The sequence below is a fragment of the Medicago sativa genome, chromosome 6, assembly GCF_051527215.1.
Source record: "Medicago sativa cultivar Bolivia chromosome 6, Bolivia_mono, whole genome shotgun sequence".
NCBI lineage: Eukaryota > Viridiplantae > Streptophyta > Magnoliopsida > Fabales > Fabaceae > Medicago > Medicago sativa.
Window position 1 is genome coordinate 77,649,561 of NC_140754.1, and position 15,911 is coordinate 77,665,471.

Consider the following 15,911-nt stretch of genomic DNA (forward strand, 5'->3'; position numbering starts at 1 on the left):
CCATGGAGAACCTTTTGTACCCAACCTTGGATGGAATACAAAAGACACGACACCTTAGCTTAGTGAAATGCGGCTCCCTTGCGGAACAAGAGACATGACACTCTTTCTTTCTTATAAGTCTTAGTCTTATGCATGAAAATAAACTTAAACATGCTAACTCTTTTACCTCGGATCCCTAGACGATCCCACTAGAGGTAACTATATGCTTGCTTATCTTACTTTGTGAATGGATATGAAATCGATTCACGTCTTACCATACTCGCATGGCACTTAACTTCTATGCGAAGGTAATAATCTATATCACCTCACAAGCAAAACACTAATGCATAGCATTCTAATTCTTCACTAACTATTCTAGTTCTCGATAACTATACCGAGGCTCTAGTTCTCCCCTTTCCTTAAAGATTAACTTGCTACCCGATCATAAAACCATTACTTCGCTCATGTGTCATGCTTTACTACACAAAGTAAATACTTGCTTTACTTTTAAGAAAACCTTTTTATAACCTATGCCTTGGAATCATGTTTGAGGGATTATAGTTTTAAAAGATTGCTTGGAAAGAACCGCTCGCGAAACGCCAGAACCACCCGGAAGCGAACAAACAATGAGCTGCCCCACTGTTTGCTCGCCATGGCGAGTGATTGTGTGTGGGAGGTGAGCACCTGCTCGCCATTGCGAGTAGGAGGCGAGTGGACACCCCCATTCGGCCTTCAAGCTCGCCTCGCGAGCCATTTGCTCACCGTGGCAAGCTGTGACAGTCCAGAACTGTCAAAAATGGTATTTTTCACTCAAAAACCTCAATTCCAAGCATTCCAAGGCATATCATGGCACTAGCGTTCATATACAACTTGTAAAACGATCATTGAGCAAGTATTCACATGTGTAAAGTTACATGACATGAAAGGGGCAACTTTTCCTTTTCTATGTGTAAACCCTAGAAAATGCATAGTTATTTTACAAGAGAAAACACATAAACCAAGGGTGGTAGTCTAACTAAGGAACTCACTTAAACAAAGTTGCACAAGATCCTCTAGCTTCCAAGCATCATCACTACTTCACATCATAAAACCCTAGCTTGCTTCCAAAGCTCCAAGAATCACAATTCATGCTCTAGCTCTTCAATCCAACTTCCAATCATCTTTCTTTTGATTTTTGACCATGAAGGAACCATAACTTGAACCATCTTCCAACATATTAAGAACTAAACCCTAACTCTTGATTCAACTCTTGAGGAGGTAAAGTAGTGAAATAACCCTTTTCCTAACTTCATGTTACTTCTTTGCTCAAAATGAAACCATAACATAGCAAGGCTCAAGCTTCCACTTCACCAAACCATAAACCCTAAGCTTGAATATCTTCTAAAAAAAAGAGAGGAAGAGAAAACAAGCTTAGTCCAAGTTACTAACCTCTTGAAGAATCATAGAGAAACCAAAACTTGTATCATGAACCTTGAGGAAGAAGATTTGATGACATGATGAGGTGAGGAGAGAAAAGAGATCGATGGAGAAGAGGAGAGGGAGAGAAAATTACCTTTCCAACTTTGGAGAGAGAAGAATAAAGGAAAAATGGGATATTCTTTGGTCCCAATCCAATAAATATCTCTTTTGGTGCGCAATTACCAAATTGCCCTTGTCTTAAACGTGCTACATCCGTCTCTGATACTTTCCCCGTGTTATGCTGACCTGTAATAAAATATTAACTATTAACCCACTTTCCATGAATTATTTCCTCTAGCACGATTAACGGGTAATATACCGATACTGACAGGCGGGATATTACAAAACTAATCGTGGGTGCAGGCATAAGATAAATTTACGTTAATTTTCAATGGCAAAGGTATACATACATATATACATACATACAGACACACATGTATAAAGGAAATTCTAATGAATACCCTAAGGATATTTTTTTTTTGTTACCATCATATTGGTATGAAGTTTCTACTACTACTTAGCAATAACTAATATCCACCCGCATAAGGAGAAACGAGCAACAAGTCCTAATGTATGAATCTGTGCACCACTTTACTTTCATTTTAATGCAATTCTAGTTTACCTTTTAGACTCTTTTCATTTTAATCTTAGCTTTTAAGCTTTCACATCGATCCCTTGAAGATAATCTCGACAGGTCTTACCCTGTGTCTGGATTTCGACGGTTATATTCATAGTTCGCTCCTTAGTAACAAGAACAATCATAATTTTCTGGAAAACAATCAAGCACAATATGTCTTGAGATTTGCTGGTTGATCTCGCTCGCACTTGTTTTAAATCAGTTCAGTAGTTTACCAAAATCTAGGGCCAATAAATTGGCACGCCCAGTGGGACAGTTTGTGCTTTTGTTTAAATTTTCTTGAAAATTTGTTCTGTTTTTATCCAAATTTGTGATTTTTGTTGTGTATGTTCTAGAAGAATAGAAAGAAACTTTCAGAAATGGTATGTTCTACTCACAGTAATGATCCACTATCAAGCCCAACGAGGGCATCAATGGAAAATACATCATTAAATGTAATTACACAACAAAGTCCACAAGCGACGCCATCTCATGGCACAAATGTTGATGAAATGGTGGGAGCAACAATTCCTGCTTATATATCATCAACCATTCTCGTTACAACATTGACGGTTGCAGCGGTTACACAATCTAACGCGATTTTTGGTAATCCGTTAGTTCAAAATCCATGGTCCTTTGATCCATAAAATCTTAGGAACCAATCATATGGAATGCCCCCATCTTTTATGGTAGGCTCCATAATAATCCAACTAATGTTTCAGAGAATTTGAATACGGTTCACCCTCAGTTTTATTATTCTGGGCCAAGTTAGGATTGAGGATCGGGAAGTCAAACGGTTGCGAGGCAAAAAGATCGTGTTGGTGAAGGTGATTTGGGTTAGACCAATTGGTGAGAGTGCTACCTGGGAATCGGAGAGTAGGATGAAGGTTTCGTATCCGGAGTTGTTTCCTTCAGATAATTTTCGAGGGCAAAAATTCTTTTTGGGGGGAGAGTTGTAACAGCCCGATTTTCGCTAGAATTATTTTAATTATTTATTATTTGTGTTTATATGTGCTTGTATGTGATTAATTGTCATTGTGTGTATTTTGCTCGGGATTAGTGGAGTTTGGCTTAAGAAGGGTATTTTTAGTCATTGCAGACTCAAGCGTAATTTGGTCTTTTGGTGAGAAGGGGTAAAATAGTCTTTTGGTTTCGAGAGATATTTTTAGTGGTATGGGTGGTAATAAATATTTTTACTAAGTTATTACGGAGTTGGGGTAATCAAATAGGGACGGAAGCTAAACGTTAATTTTTATCCGTTAAGCGAGTAGAAACGGTGAATAAGTTAGAGAAAACTTTAATTCCATTAAGACAATTGAGGGTTGAGCCCATTTATGTAGAGCCTATATAAACTCTAGTCTTAAGAGAAATTAGGTCTTTACACTAAAAATTTCACAAACTTTTGAGAGGTAGAGAGAGAAAGAGCAAGAACAAGGGTTAGAGAGAAGAAAAGCTTTGGAGAGGAAGCAAAAGGGGTAGAGATTCAAGAGGGTGGAGCAAAAGTGAAGCCAAGGCTAGGATTGTGCTTAGTTGAGGTAAGGGGGATAGTTTCCATTAATAATTTAATCTATAATCTCTTTGGACAAGTGTAAACAACAAACACACTCTCTTTGAACTCGTGAATAGATGAAGCGTACATCAACATCCGCCTCGAGAATGGTTAAACTCTGCAAGGGAAACATGGCTAAACGCTGTGGGAAGACTTCTGTCCAAAAAAAATACAAAAAAATAATAAAAAGCTCGTTAAGCTAAAAACATGAAAGGGCGACTTAGGCAATAGAGAGCGTCCCGGTGGACTGAAAACACGAAAGGGCAGTCCAGTCAAAAATTAGGGACACAAAAAAGGAATATATTCCCGGTGGACTGAAAACCCGAAAGGGCGGTCCAGGCAAAAGTTAGGGATTTTCAAAAAAAAAAAAAACAAGAGGAAAAACAAAAGAAAGAGGCATGACGACTGAAGCGTGCCAATAGAAGGACACTTTGCTTCGGTTTACGAATGGCGACTTCTTCTAGATTTTCAACTAATAATGGGCTTTCTCCCTAGCAGGTATCTATTTCCCCATCATTTACTACCTTGTGGCGGGATTTATGTTGTCAATGGCTCGATTTGTCTCCAACGATATCATCTCCGATAAAGTTTGTTGAGTGTTTGAACTGCAATGTCAGTCCACTTCCCATCTTACTTGTCATGTCTTGTTTCATCGAGTTCACCAGTCAAGAACAGTTTATACAGTCACACAAGTTGTACATTCATACATTCATGTATCCCTAATAAAAAAACATCAAACAAATCACTCAGTCTTTTTACCCCGAACTACCTGGTTTTGATCCCTCGCGGGTACTTAGGCAAAAGACTTTGTTTTTCCAAATCAAAAAACCATAAAAAATATTTTCTTTTTTTTTCATCATTACACTAATCTTTTACAAGAAAATAATATTAGCCAAAAAAATAAATAAAAGCAAGAGGTTCCTATAGAGTACTATAGACGTTTAGGATGTTAATACCTTCCTTTTACGTAACTAACCCCCGAACCTTAAATCTCTAAAATTTGTGGGTTTATTCGAACTTTTTCCCCCTTTCCCTTGGAAAAAAATTAGAGCTCGGTGGTGAACATAAATTTGTGAGTCAACGCTAATCAATAGCTTGTTCTCCGAAAATCACTGCGACATATGTGAATGGCATTGAGTTACCTTCGATACTTGTTATGTTGTTCATATCTATTTTTTTTTTGCGTAGAAGTGAGATGGCTGGTGGAGCTGGTGGGAATGATGCTGCCATCGCAGAGGGTTTGACTGCGATGGTTCAAGTGTTGACTCATGCTCAGGGGCATGGTCATCATGATCATGGTGAGGCGGAGGAGTGAAGGCTGGATTATTTCATGCGAAACAATCCACCGACGTTCAAGGGACGGTTTGATCAGAATGGTGCACAGTCTTGGATGCAAGGTGTGGAAAGGATTTTTCGTGCTATGGTTACTAGAGACGATCAGAAAGTGAGGTTGGCTACGCATATACTAGCGGAAGAAGCCGAGTTTTGGTGGGCTGGTTCTAAGGAGACTTGAGGCTGGTGGCGAAGTGGTATCTTGCAGCTGAAGCAAGGGAGCATGTCAGTTGCAGTTGAACCAGGACCACATGAAAGATCTTACCAGAGAAATCCATGTCAACCGCACTTGCGATTTCACGTGAAGTCCTTTCCATCCAATATTCGTGAGGAAGTTCCATTAATCTAATCCACACATGTGCATGAATATTACGTTGTGTATGCATATTGAAATCCTTAGTCCATTCGAAAAGTGGTATCACACCCGGCTTCAAGTTAATAGTTCCCATTGCCCAAACAACATGTAAATGAGTAATGGAGGTAAAAGAAAATTCATAATACCCCTTACCTAACGACAAAATAGTCCATGATCTATTTGGATATCTTTCATTGTGTCTGAAGTTTCAGTTGGATATCCTTCGTTGTGTACGGTTTATCGCCCTTATTCAACACAAATCTGCCACGCAAGTTTCTCTTGCAAACTTCAATACCTTTTTCATAAGTCTCCGATGAAATTTTGATGCTAACTGCCTCACCTCAGATGGAAGGCTGGTGTAGATTGTCATGCGAAGAAAGCTGAGGAGATGCTGCTAAAGCCTGAGAAAAAGAAATTGGCCCAGGTGCAGTCACAAGTGCGGTAGGGGGTTGAACCCGCACATCGGTGGAGAGAACAACTAGGGAGGAAATCTCTGCCTTCCAATAAAACGGCATGGCAGTGATTTGTACATATATCAGAAGGTGAGATTAAGAGGGAATTCACAGTTCAGAGAAGGATAAGATCAAACCCTAGCAGCTTACAACTTACATTACAAAAACTTGTTTTTTTACTAGATATCTTTTTTTCATGAATACAAATAAAGCATAACCAAACAACGATTTGGACTCTGTTTTCGAAATTTAGATCGATTTATGAAACTCCAAAATGAACAATCTTATTTTGAGTTGATTGTACATAAATGTGATTGTGTTAAATGTGCAATTTTCAGACCATAAGAAATCCAAATGCCACTAAGAAAAGAGACGATAGGTTGGCACAGATAGCAAGGGTTTACTTTTTGGCATGGCGAATTCAAACTTTTCAGACATGTCTAACTCATCAAGGGACATACCATCAGGAAGATCCCAATTGAAGCAGTGCACGAGTTGAGCCAGAACAAACTTCACAGTAGTTAAACCCATCCGCATTCCAGGACAACCTCTTCGACCTGATCCAAATGGTAAAAGTTGAAAATCATGTCCGCGAAGATCTACATTACTATCTTCAAATCTCTCTGGATAAAACATCTCAGCATTATCAGACCAAACCTTAGTATCTCTCCCTATTGTCCATGCATTTATTAAAACTATTGACTTTTTCTTTATATAATAACCATCCACAACAACATCTTGAAGACACTCATGAGGTGCTAACAAAGGTCCAACAGGGTACAACCTTAAGGTCTCTTTCACAACCATAGTCAAATAAGGCAAATTTTCCAAGTCGGTCTCTTCAACTTGCCTATTCATTCCAACCACATTTTCGAGCTCATCTTGAAGTCTCTTCATTGTCTCAGGATGCTTTATGAGTTCTGAAAGTGCCCACTCAATTACAGCTATAGATGATTCTGTTGCTGCTAAAATCATGTCTATTATAATAGCCTTGATGGTTGTTCTATCAATGACATAATTTTCTTCTTGGGATTCCATTTGTTGGTTCATGAGTGATAACAATATGTCCAAAAAGCTCTTTCCGTGATGGTCTCTTTGTTCTCCAATCGGTGGATTCTCGTGCTCTTTGATTATGTGCTCCAACAGTTCGTCAAACTCCTTCATTGTTTTCTTTGATCTTCGTTTTATTCCCTTATGAGGTAATATATAATGTGTTGAATTAGTACTAGATAAATGAGTTGTGGATGTATATAATTTAATTAAGTTTCACATATATAGTAACTATGCATATAGCCTCTTAGTATTTCATTATAAATATTATATTTCTCCAATTCAACCATTGAATTTAAACGAGTAGATCAACTTCGCAAATATTTTACTAATTTGATCTTATCAAGTATTGATATGATTAAAATTCATAAAAAAGTTTTTTTTTTTTAGATTGGATGGACTTTTGTAAAATGTTGTTAGATTGGTTGTACAAATATCAATTCCTACTTTTTGATTTTTTTTTGAGGGAATATTTTTTGATTTTACAAGGATTAAAACAAAACAACAAGGACCAAAACAAAAGATTCTATATTTGCAAGTATTAAAACCAAAAAAAAATGTTTGCAAGGACAAAAACTAAAATGCATGATATTTGCACAGACCATATACATATTTAAGCCTAAAATTAAATTATATACATTTTCCTCAATATGTCATATCTTTTTATTATTTTTGGGTCAGATGTAGTAACATACCTGAAGATCAAATGGGGCTAGCCAAGGCACAAAGTCAGCTAGATTAAAAACTTCAATCAAATTCATTGCTTCGTGAATAATCCCATTTATGTTGAATCTATCATCCTTGCTCCGGCCCATTATCATTTTATGACCAATATTCTCTATAAGATCAACCACAACCTTGTGGACATCAACAACCTCATGTAATGTAGATGATTTCCTTAGTGAATTAACCAAAAACCCCAACTCTTCCTTTCTCAAAGGAGCAAACATCTCAACTTTTGAAGCATGCAATAATTGCATGGTACACAATTTCCTCATATTGCGCCAATTGTCACCATACTCAGTGAAAGTTAGGCCCTTGCTACCATATGTGACATAATCTGAAACAAAAAATTTTGGCCTACTAGCAAAAACACTATCATGGGTCTTGAGGAATAGTTCAGCAGTTTGAGGTGATGAAACCACAATGGTTTGGACTTGTCCTAACTTCAAGGACATTATGGGTCCATATTTTTGAGAAAGGGATTGAAGCGAACGATGTGGAAGTTTCCCTATCATGTGAAGGTTACCAATTATTGGCAATGGTTTTGGACCCGGTGGATTTTTCCTACCATTTTTGTGATGCCATTTTGAGTGAAAAATTGTAGCTGATAGAATGAGTATGAATATAACAAAGATCAATTCAGGGATAGCTAATATTTGAGGTAACATGTTTGCTTGAAAGAGAATAGATAGAAATGGTTTTGGGATGTTGTGCTTGATGGAGAATGGAGGACTAGTTTTAGTATTTATATAGCATATATGATCACCGTTGCGCACCATGTACTGCTGTCGAAACAAAAAACTATACATATTGTTTTATTTTGACCACACTAAGCACACCTTATGCTTCATGTGTGTCTATTAAATTGCTTTTTATTTTCAAATAGAGACAAGAGGAACATGGTTGGCGTAAGGGAAAAAGTACATTATTATAAAAACTAAATCTGTATTGTATTAGTTTTCTATTAATTTTTGTATGGTAATTAATTAACAATTAACATGTCTGCATTATTATAAAAACTAAATTAATATGATCTTATAATTGGGCACAACTTCAATTTTGGAAGTCAAAAATAGTACGCATCTCTTACCCACCATTCACAAGCATCATGTGTATTTTATTTCTTATGAAGTATTTTTAAAAACAATACTCTTTGTAAACCATGTACTGCTGCTTAACCAAATTAGGTTTGTCATTTGCAATTTGGATCAATATTATTTTAAAAAGGTAACCAAAAAAAAATTCCAAAAATTGCACAGAAAACGTGTTTTGTTGTGAATATAATAAGTGAATGTCCACAAACCCTTGTACTTATCTTAAGTGACATCAAATTACTTATACTCTAAGTCACACATATTTGTACTTATCCCTCAAGTACGTAACTTTTAAGTCATATCATTATACTTTATAAATAGAGACCAGATGGAACATAAATGTACACCACAGGAAAATAATATAATCCTCTTTCTTCTCTATCTATTCTCTCTTCTTCTCTTTAATCTTGTTCTTCTTATTCTTATTAATAGTTTCATAACACGTTATCAGCACGAGACTCTAACCAACTGAGGTATGTAATTTTTTCTTAATCAATTTTTTATAAACAAAATTGATTTCTTGTATCGATGATTATAGGTTATATTGTTACAACTCCATCAATTGGAATCACTGCCTCATAAATACATTAATTAATTATTATCTGAATCATATTATATTATATTATTCTGTTTATTTATTTCATATGCATTCCTGAAGTATTGCATAAGGATTGATCTCATATTATAAAATAAAGGAGATCTATTATGTAGTACGTGAATAACTCAATATTATTCTATATGAATTCCTGAAGAATTCAAAAGGGTAGTTCTTTAAGAACTCAATATTTTTTTTTGTGAATTTTGAAAGAATTCATCAAAAGACTTACATCTCTGAAGGACGACTTAGAGAATTAATCTTGTTGTTTAAATTTGTTGTATAGTTGTTGTAACAGCCGTTTTTCGCTAGAATTATTTTAATCATTTATTATATGTGTTTATATGTGTTTGTGTGTGATTAATTGTCTTTGTATGTATTTGATTCGGGATTAGTGGATTTTTGGCCTAGAATGGCATTTTAGTCATTTTAAACTAAGGGGTATTTTGGTCATTTGGCGAGTAAGGGTAAATTAGTCATGTTTATTAAGAAGATTATTTTTGGCATTTTAGTGAGAATAATTATTTTTACTAAGTTACTAATGAGTTGGGGTAATTATTTAGAGATGATAATTATTCGGTGTTTTAACGATTCAAGTGAGTAGTAACTTTTGTGATTAGTTAGTAAGGATGTTGAGCTCATTATGACAATTAGAATCCTAGCCCAATTAGAGAGTGGTGTGTGTGTATATATATATATATGGGTTATGATAGAAGACACCTTTTATGAAGGTGTCTTTTATCAAGTTACTCTATCAGCATTTGCGAAAGAGTAATGATATTTTGACATCCATTTGATGACAACTTTGTTGACAACCTTGTTTTTCTCACTTCTTATTGGTCAAAAACAATGGAGAGAGAAAAAGGAAGAGAGAGGATAACAACATCATGTGAGTATGAGAGAGAAAGTTGTCCAAAAGTTGTCAAAAAGTGGTTGTCAAAATATCATTTCTCTTTGCGAAAAGACACCAACTTACTTTTAGGAAGATGTCTTTTAGCAAAGTTATAACTAAAAAGTGAAAATAACACCTTAAGGTGTGACTTGATAAAAGACACCACCAAAGGGTGGCTTGTAACATAACCATATATATATATATATATATATATATATATATATATATATATATATATATATATATATATATATATATATATGGGTTATGATAGAAGACACCTTTTATGAAGGTGTCTTTTATCAAGTTACTCTATGAGCATTTGCGAAAAGACACCAACTTACTTTTAGGAAGGTGTCTTTTAGCAAAGTTATAACTAAAAAGTGAAAATCACACCTTAAGGTGTGACTTGTTAAAAGACACCACCAAAGGGTGGCTTGTAACAAAACCCTATATATATATATATATATATATATATATATATATATATATATATATATATATATATATATACACATACATACATATAGGGTTTTGCTAGAAGCCACCCATGAAGGTGTCTTTTAGCAAGCCACACCTCAAGGTGTGATTTCCACTTTTTAGTTATAACTTTGCTAAAAGACACCTTCATAAAAATTAGTTGGTGTCTTTTAGCAAATGCTCATAGAATAACTTGCTAAAAGACACTTTTTAAAGGTGTCTTCTAGCAAAACCTATATATATATAACTCTTGTGAGAAATTAGGTTAAGTCATTCATTATATCATTTTACAAAAACATAAAAGGTAGAGAGAGAAAGTAGATCACAAGAGGATAGAAGAGGAAGCTAGAGAGAGAGTTTGGGGTTTGAAGAGCTAGGAGGGCTTAAGCTAGTGGATTCAAAACCTAAAGGTAAGGGGCGTAGATCATTTTCATAATTAAGCTCTTTTCAATTATGGGTCATAAATGATTATTGTGAATTATGACTTTTTGTGATTTTTGATTATGAATTTTGTGCTCCTAATTCATGTGAATTTCTGGGTATGATAAACTTCATGAAATTGATATGTTATGTGCTTATAATTCATAGTTGTTGTTCGTGATAAGTTATTTTGATGATTTTTGCTTATTTAAGTGTGAATCATGAATTAATGAGTGATTATTGTTGAAACATGTTTAAATTCAATTTATGAATGATTATTTATGTGTGTATGTTGTTGGGGTTTGAATTGGTGTGGTTATTTGTGAAGTTTGAATGAAAATGAGAAAATGTGAACTTTTGGTGAAAAATGAACTAGATGATGATTTTGATGTGAATTGAGGTTGTGATTCAATGTTTGTTGTTGTTTTGGTTGTCTTTGGATGTTGTTTACCAGTGTTTTTGGTAAACAATACATGTTGGTTTTGATTATTACGAGCAGGACCAAACCCGAGATCCTAAGACATGTTGTGCATTTTGTTTTCATACGTTCATCGAGTTCATAGGTTGCTTAACGAACGGGATGAGACCGTGTGTCATCTTTCGACAGAAAAAGGTTTTAAAAGCAGAGTAAATACATTAAGTTTAAATTGCAGAAACTTAAAGGAAAGATAAAATACAATGCATTAAAAATAAAGGTGGTTCGACAAATCCTTTACATACATTCTTTATGACTCTTTTCTCTCACGCCGGTACTTCGAGTGTTTTAGGATTCTGTATAGGTGATTTGCAATCCGTTTTCCCTATGGAAAACTACTATTTAGACATAGAAAATAACTTGGAAAGAAATTAATCCCACCATCAGTACTCCTTCCATGTAGACAACCGCTTGTCTCCCACGTTCTCCTTTGAGGAAACCACTTCTCTTTTGAAATTCGAATCTTCCCGCTCCAAAGGCAGTTGCTTGACTGATGAGTCATAGATTAGTATATTTTAATGCTTTATTTAGTTTAGTTTTAAATAAGATTTGATTTGATTTTATTGCATTTTATTTTCTTTTAGAATATTTTACTTCAAATTGCTTTTTATTTTATTTTAGGAACGAATATATGGTGGAAGGTGTCTTGGAGCAAAAGAAAGAGGACTGGAGCAAATACAGTGCGAAAATACGAAGATATGGAACAAAAATATGTTCCCACCAAGTCAGAAGCTTGGCACGGCCAGTGCCAACATGTGGCACGGCCGTGCCACCTCCAGAAGTCTCTTTTGCTGCTTTTTCTTCGGGCCCAAGTTACCCTGTTGCAGCTTTACTGTTTTACCCTTTTAGTTGCTTAGTTTCTAAGTCGATTGTAAAGCTATAAATAGAGTAGCTCTCCACCATAAACATTCACCTTTTACTTTGTTTATTTCAAGTATTATTTCAATAAAAAGTATTTATTTCCTTTTTACTTTCTTTGCAATTTATTTTACTGTTTATCTCTCTTCTTCCCCCATGTCTACGATGAACATGAGTGAGTAGACTTCTTCGTCTTGGGATTGTTGGGGAGTCTAATGACTCAATCCTAAACAAAACAAGCCTAAACCCTAATTTCTATGTAACCCTAATTTCTAATCTAGATTCACCGTCTTAACGTGGATTAACAATTATCAAACTGTGGAAGCGAAAGCGGAGGGTTTGATAATCGTTAATCCATCATCCCAAACATCAATTGATAAAGCGAGAGCGGAGTCTTGATGTTGGAACAAGTGAATCTAGACAATAATTGCAAAACAGTGAAATAGTCTTTGCAATTATTGAGACAAAGAGTAGTTTCAATCCTCTATGCATCTTCTAGTAATCATGTCAGCGAAATAGGCTTGGTTGCTAGAAGTAAACTCTCACCGGACTTTCATCGGAAAGGTGAGGGGCTAAGGGAAACCGGTCTTTAGAAATTAGTGTGTAAACCATGAAATTAGATGTTTAGGTCTTGTCTAGTGAAGGATTTGTCATTATGATGAACCAATGATCCCGAGGCCCTTTATCATTATTGTTATTTACTTTCAGCAATTAAACCCCCTTCTTATAAACTTTTCTCTCTTCTAATCATTCTCTAAAAGTTAATTGAATTCACAACTCCCTAGCGGAACGATACTCTTCTTACTACTATTACTTCGATAGGCCGTGCACTTGCGGTTTGGTTCTATCAAGTTTTTGGCGCCGTTGCCGGGGAGTTGTTGTAATTTGATTAACTTTTTAATAGTGATTAGAGAAAAAAATATTTTTCCTTATTTTATTTCTTTTTATATTTCTTAAAAAAAAATCTTTTGTTTTATTATATTTTATTTTATATTTATATTTCTTTCAAAAAAAAAAAATCTTTTCCTCTATTTTATCTTGTTTTATTTCTTTCTTTTTCTATTTCTTCTTTTGCCTTTAACTTCTTGGGAAGATAATAATGATATGACTAAGGAATGCACTCTCATAGAGTATGCAATCCCATCTTCAAATGAGTCATACGATGCTATTGTGTACCCAACGGTTGACGACAATTTTGAAATAGAACCTGCACTTATCGAGTTAGTGCAGCAAAATCAATTTTTCGGATCACCCACTGAGGATCCGAATTTTCATATTTCAACTTTTTTAAGACTCAGTGGAACCGTGAATGCAAACCAAGAGGTCGTAAGGCTGCACTACTTTCCTTTTTCCCTGGGGGGTAGAGCTAGTACTTGGTTTAATTCATTGGAAAATGGTTCTATCACTTCATGGCATCAAATGAAGCAAACTTTTCTCGCTCGATTCTTCCTCTATTCTAAAACAATTCAATTAAGGAATCAAATCACACAATTCACTCAAAAAGATGGAGAATCTCTTTACGATGTGTGGGAGCGTTTCAAAGAAATGCTTAGACTTTGTCCCCATCATGGTTTAAAGAACTGGCTTATTATTCACACTTTTTATAATGGTCTTTTGTATCCCACAAAAATTTATGTTGATGCAGCTGCAGGTGGAGCTCTGATGAACAAAACATACACAGAAGCATATGCTTTGATGGAGGACATGGCACAAAACCACTTTCAGTGGACCTACGGAAGGGACACCACTAATGTTGCTCCTTCACCCTCTCAGAGAGAGGTAGGTATGTATGAAAATTCTTCCCTTGATCATCTAGCTGCTAAGGTTGACACACTCACACAAAAATTTGATAAAATAAATACTAGTGCTGTCACACCTGCCCCTGTATCACCTCTTTGTGAAGTTTGTGGTGTTTTTGTCCATATTGGCATTGATTGCCAACTAAGTAGTGTTGTTAGAAGTCCTGAGCAAGTAAACTATGCTCAATATAATCAAGGGTTAAAAACAATCAAATTTTTTTTCAAACCCCTCGAAATATTTTTGGACAACAAACAACACCACCCGGTTATGCAAACAACCAAGGAGCTCCTCAAAAATCCAGCTTGGAAATTTTACTAGAAAAATGTGTTATTGATCAATCCAAGCAGCTCCAAGAGCTTAAAAATCAAACTGAATTTTTGAAGGACTCTCTTGCCAAACATACATCGAACGTAGACTCCATAGTTACTCACAGTAAGGTGATAGAGACTCTGACTTCTCAAGTACCCCAACAGGTGGCTACTCCCTCTCAAACCTCCGAAGTCCTTCTAGGCCAAACCAAAACCAACCCCAAAGACCATATAAGTGCTATTATTTTTAGGGATGGTAACCAATTAGAGGACCCCGTTGTGAAAATTCAGAACAATGAAGGAGACATAGGAAGTGATAAGCCTCAAAGTGAGAAAGCTATAAGAGAGAATGACAAGCCATTTGTTTCACCATCTCATGAGCCTAAAATTCCTTTAACACAAGAGTTTGCTAAATCCAAGTTAGATGAGCAGTTTAGAAATTTTATTGAAATACTTCCAAACAAATTGCCACCTAAACTTAAGGATCCAGAGAGATTTTCCATACCTTGTGTCATAGGATATAAAACATTTGAGAAAGCCATGTGTGATTTGGGAGAGAATGTTAGTTTGTTGCCATTATCCCTTAGTGAGAGATTGGGTATAGGATAGTTAAAACCACTTTCTAACCGTCAAGCTAGTGACTCTAAACAAGCGCTTCGTGGGAGGCAACCCACACATTTAATTGCTTTTGTTTTGTTTGTTTTTGGTTGTTTTAAGTGTTTTGTAGGTAATTGTCCAAGTATGATTCAAGAAAAGTGAAAAATTTTGAAGCCCCCAGGACCAGAAGGTTGGCACGGCCCGTGCTAAGGCTGGCACGGCCGTGCCAGGTTTTTAAGGCAAATTTGGAGCATGAAGTCAGTAAGTTGGCACGGCCCGTGCCAAGGGTGGCACGGCCGTGCCCGACCTCTACACACCATATAACATAAATTTTTCTTCCTTCTTCCTCATTCACAAACCACAACCCTCTTTCATCTTTCAAACTTCTCTCTAAACCACCATAACCTTCAAACCTTCATATCTCCCTCAAAACTTCACCAATTCACTCATTTCTTTCACCAATCAATCACAAACTTCATTCCAAACACAAACCACCCATCAAAAACATCTTTCATCCACTCAAACCCATAATTCACCAAACCCTTATCACCATAAACCCTAACCCAAAAACCACAAAATCTTAACCAATCTCCACATCTCAACCCATAAACCTCACTAGAACATCAACCCCAACCCTCAACCACCCTTTTCTACAAAATTCTTCACAAACCCTAACCTTCACCAAAATTCCATAATCAACCCAAGGTCAAAGGTCTAATGGCTTCAAGAAGAAGTGGCAAGGAACCGACAACATCTTCCGGAGGACCTCCATCAAAGAAAAGGGCACCGGCAAAGAATCATGGCATCACCTTCAAGGATAACAACCAAAAAGAAAGGTATAAAGTCCTTATCACTAAACCTTTGCATCCTTGTAGGTA

The 15,911-nt window shown here is 35.8% G+C and overlaps 1 protein-coding gene and 1 non-coding gene across 2 annotated transcripts; both read right to left on the reverse strand.

Annotated features, from left to right (window-relative positions):
- Window positions 1-5,867: 5,867 nt before the first annotated feature.
- LOC146917004 (cytochrome P450 CYP736A12-like) lies at window positions 5,868-8,230 on the reverse strand. The gene is made up of 2 exons (XM_085718839.1): window positions 7,487-8,230; window positions 5,868-6,932 (listed from the first exon to the last, which is right to left on the reverse strand). Exons 1-2 carry the CDS (start codon window positions 8,180-8,182, stop codon window positions 6,102-6,104), a joined length of 1,527 nt encoding a protein of 508 aa, XP_085574965.1. The 5' UTR covers window positions 8,183-8,230; the 3' UTR covers window positions 5,868-6,101.
- A 5,565-nt stretch (window positions 8,231-13,795) lies between these two features.
- On the reverse strand, window positions 13,796-13,902 carry LOC146917005 (small nucleolar RNA R71). Its single transcript, XR_015017140.1, has one exon. It is a non-coding gene; the product is annotated as a small nucleolar RNA R71 (small nucleolar RNA).
- Between the last annotated feature and the right edge of the window lie 2,009 nt (window positions 13,903-15,911).

Coding starts and splice junctions, on each gene's coding strand:
- LOC146917004 (XM_085718839.1), bottom strand. CDS start 8,182: ATGTTACCTCAAATATTAGCTATCCCTGAATTGATCTTTGTTATATTC. Junction 6,933..7,486: donor TAGCCCCATTTGATCTTCAG/GTATGTTACTAC, acceptor TTACCTCATAAG/GGAATAAAACGAAGATCAAA.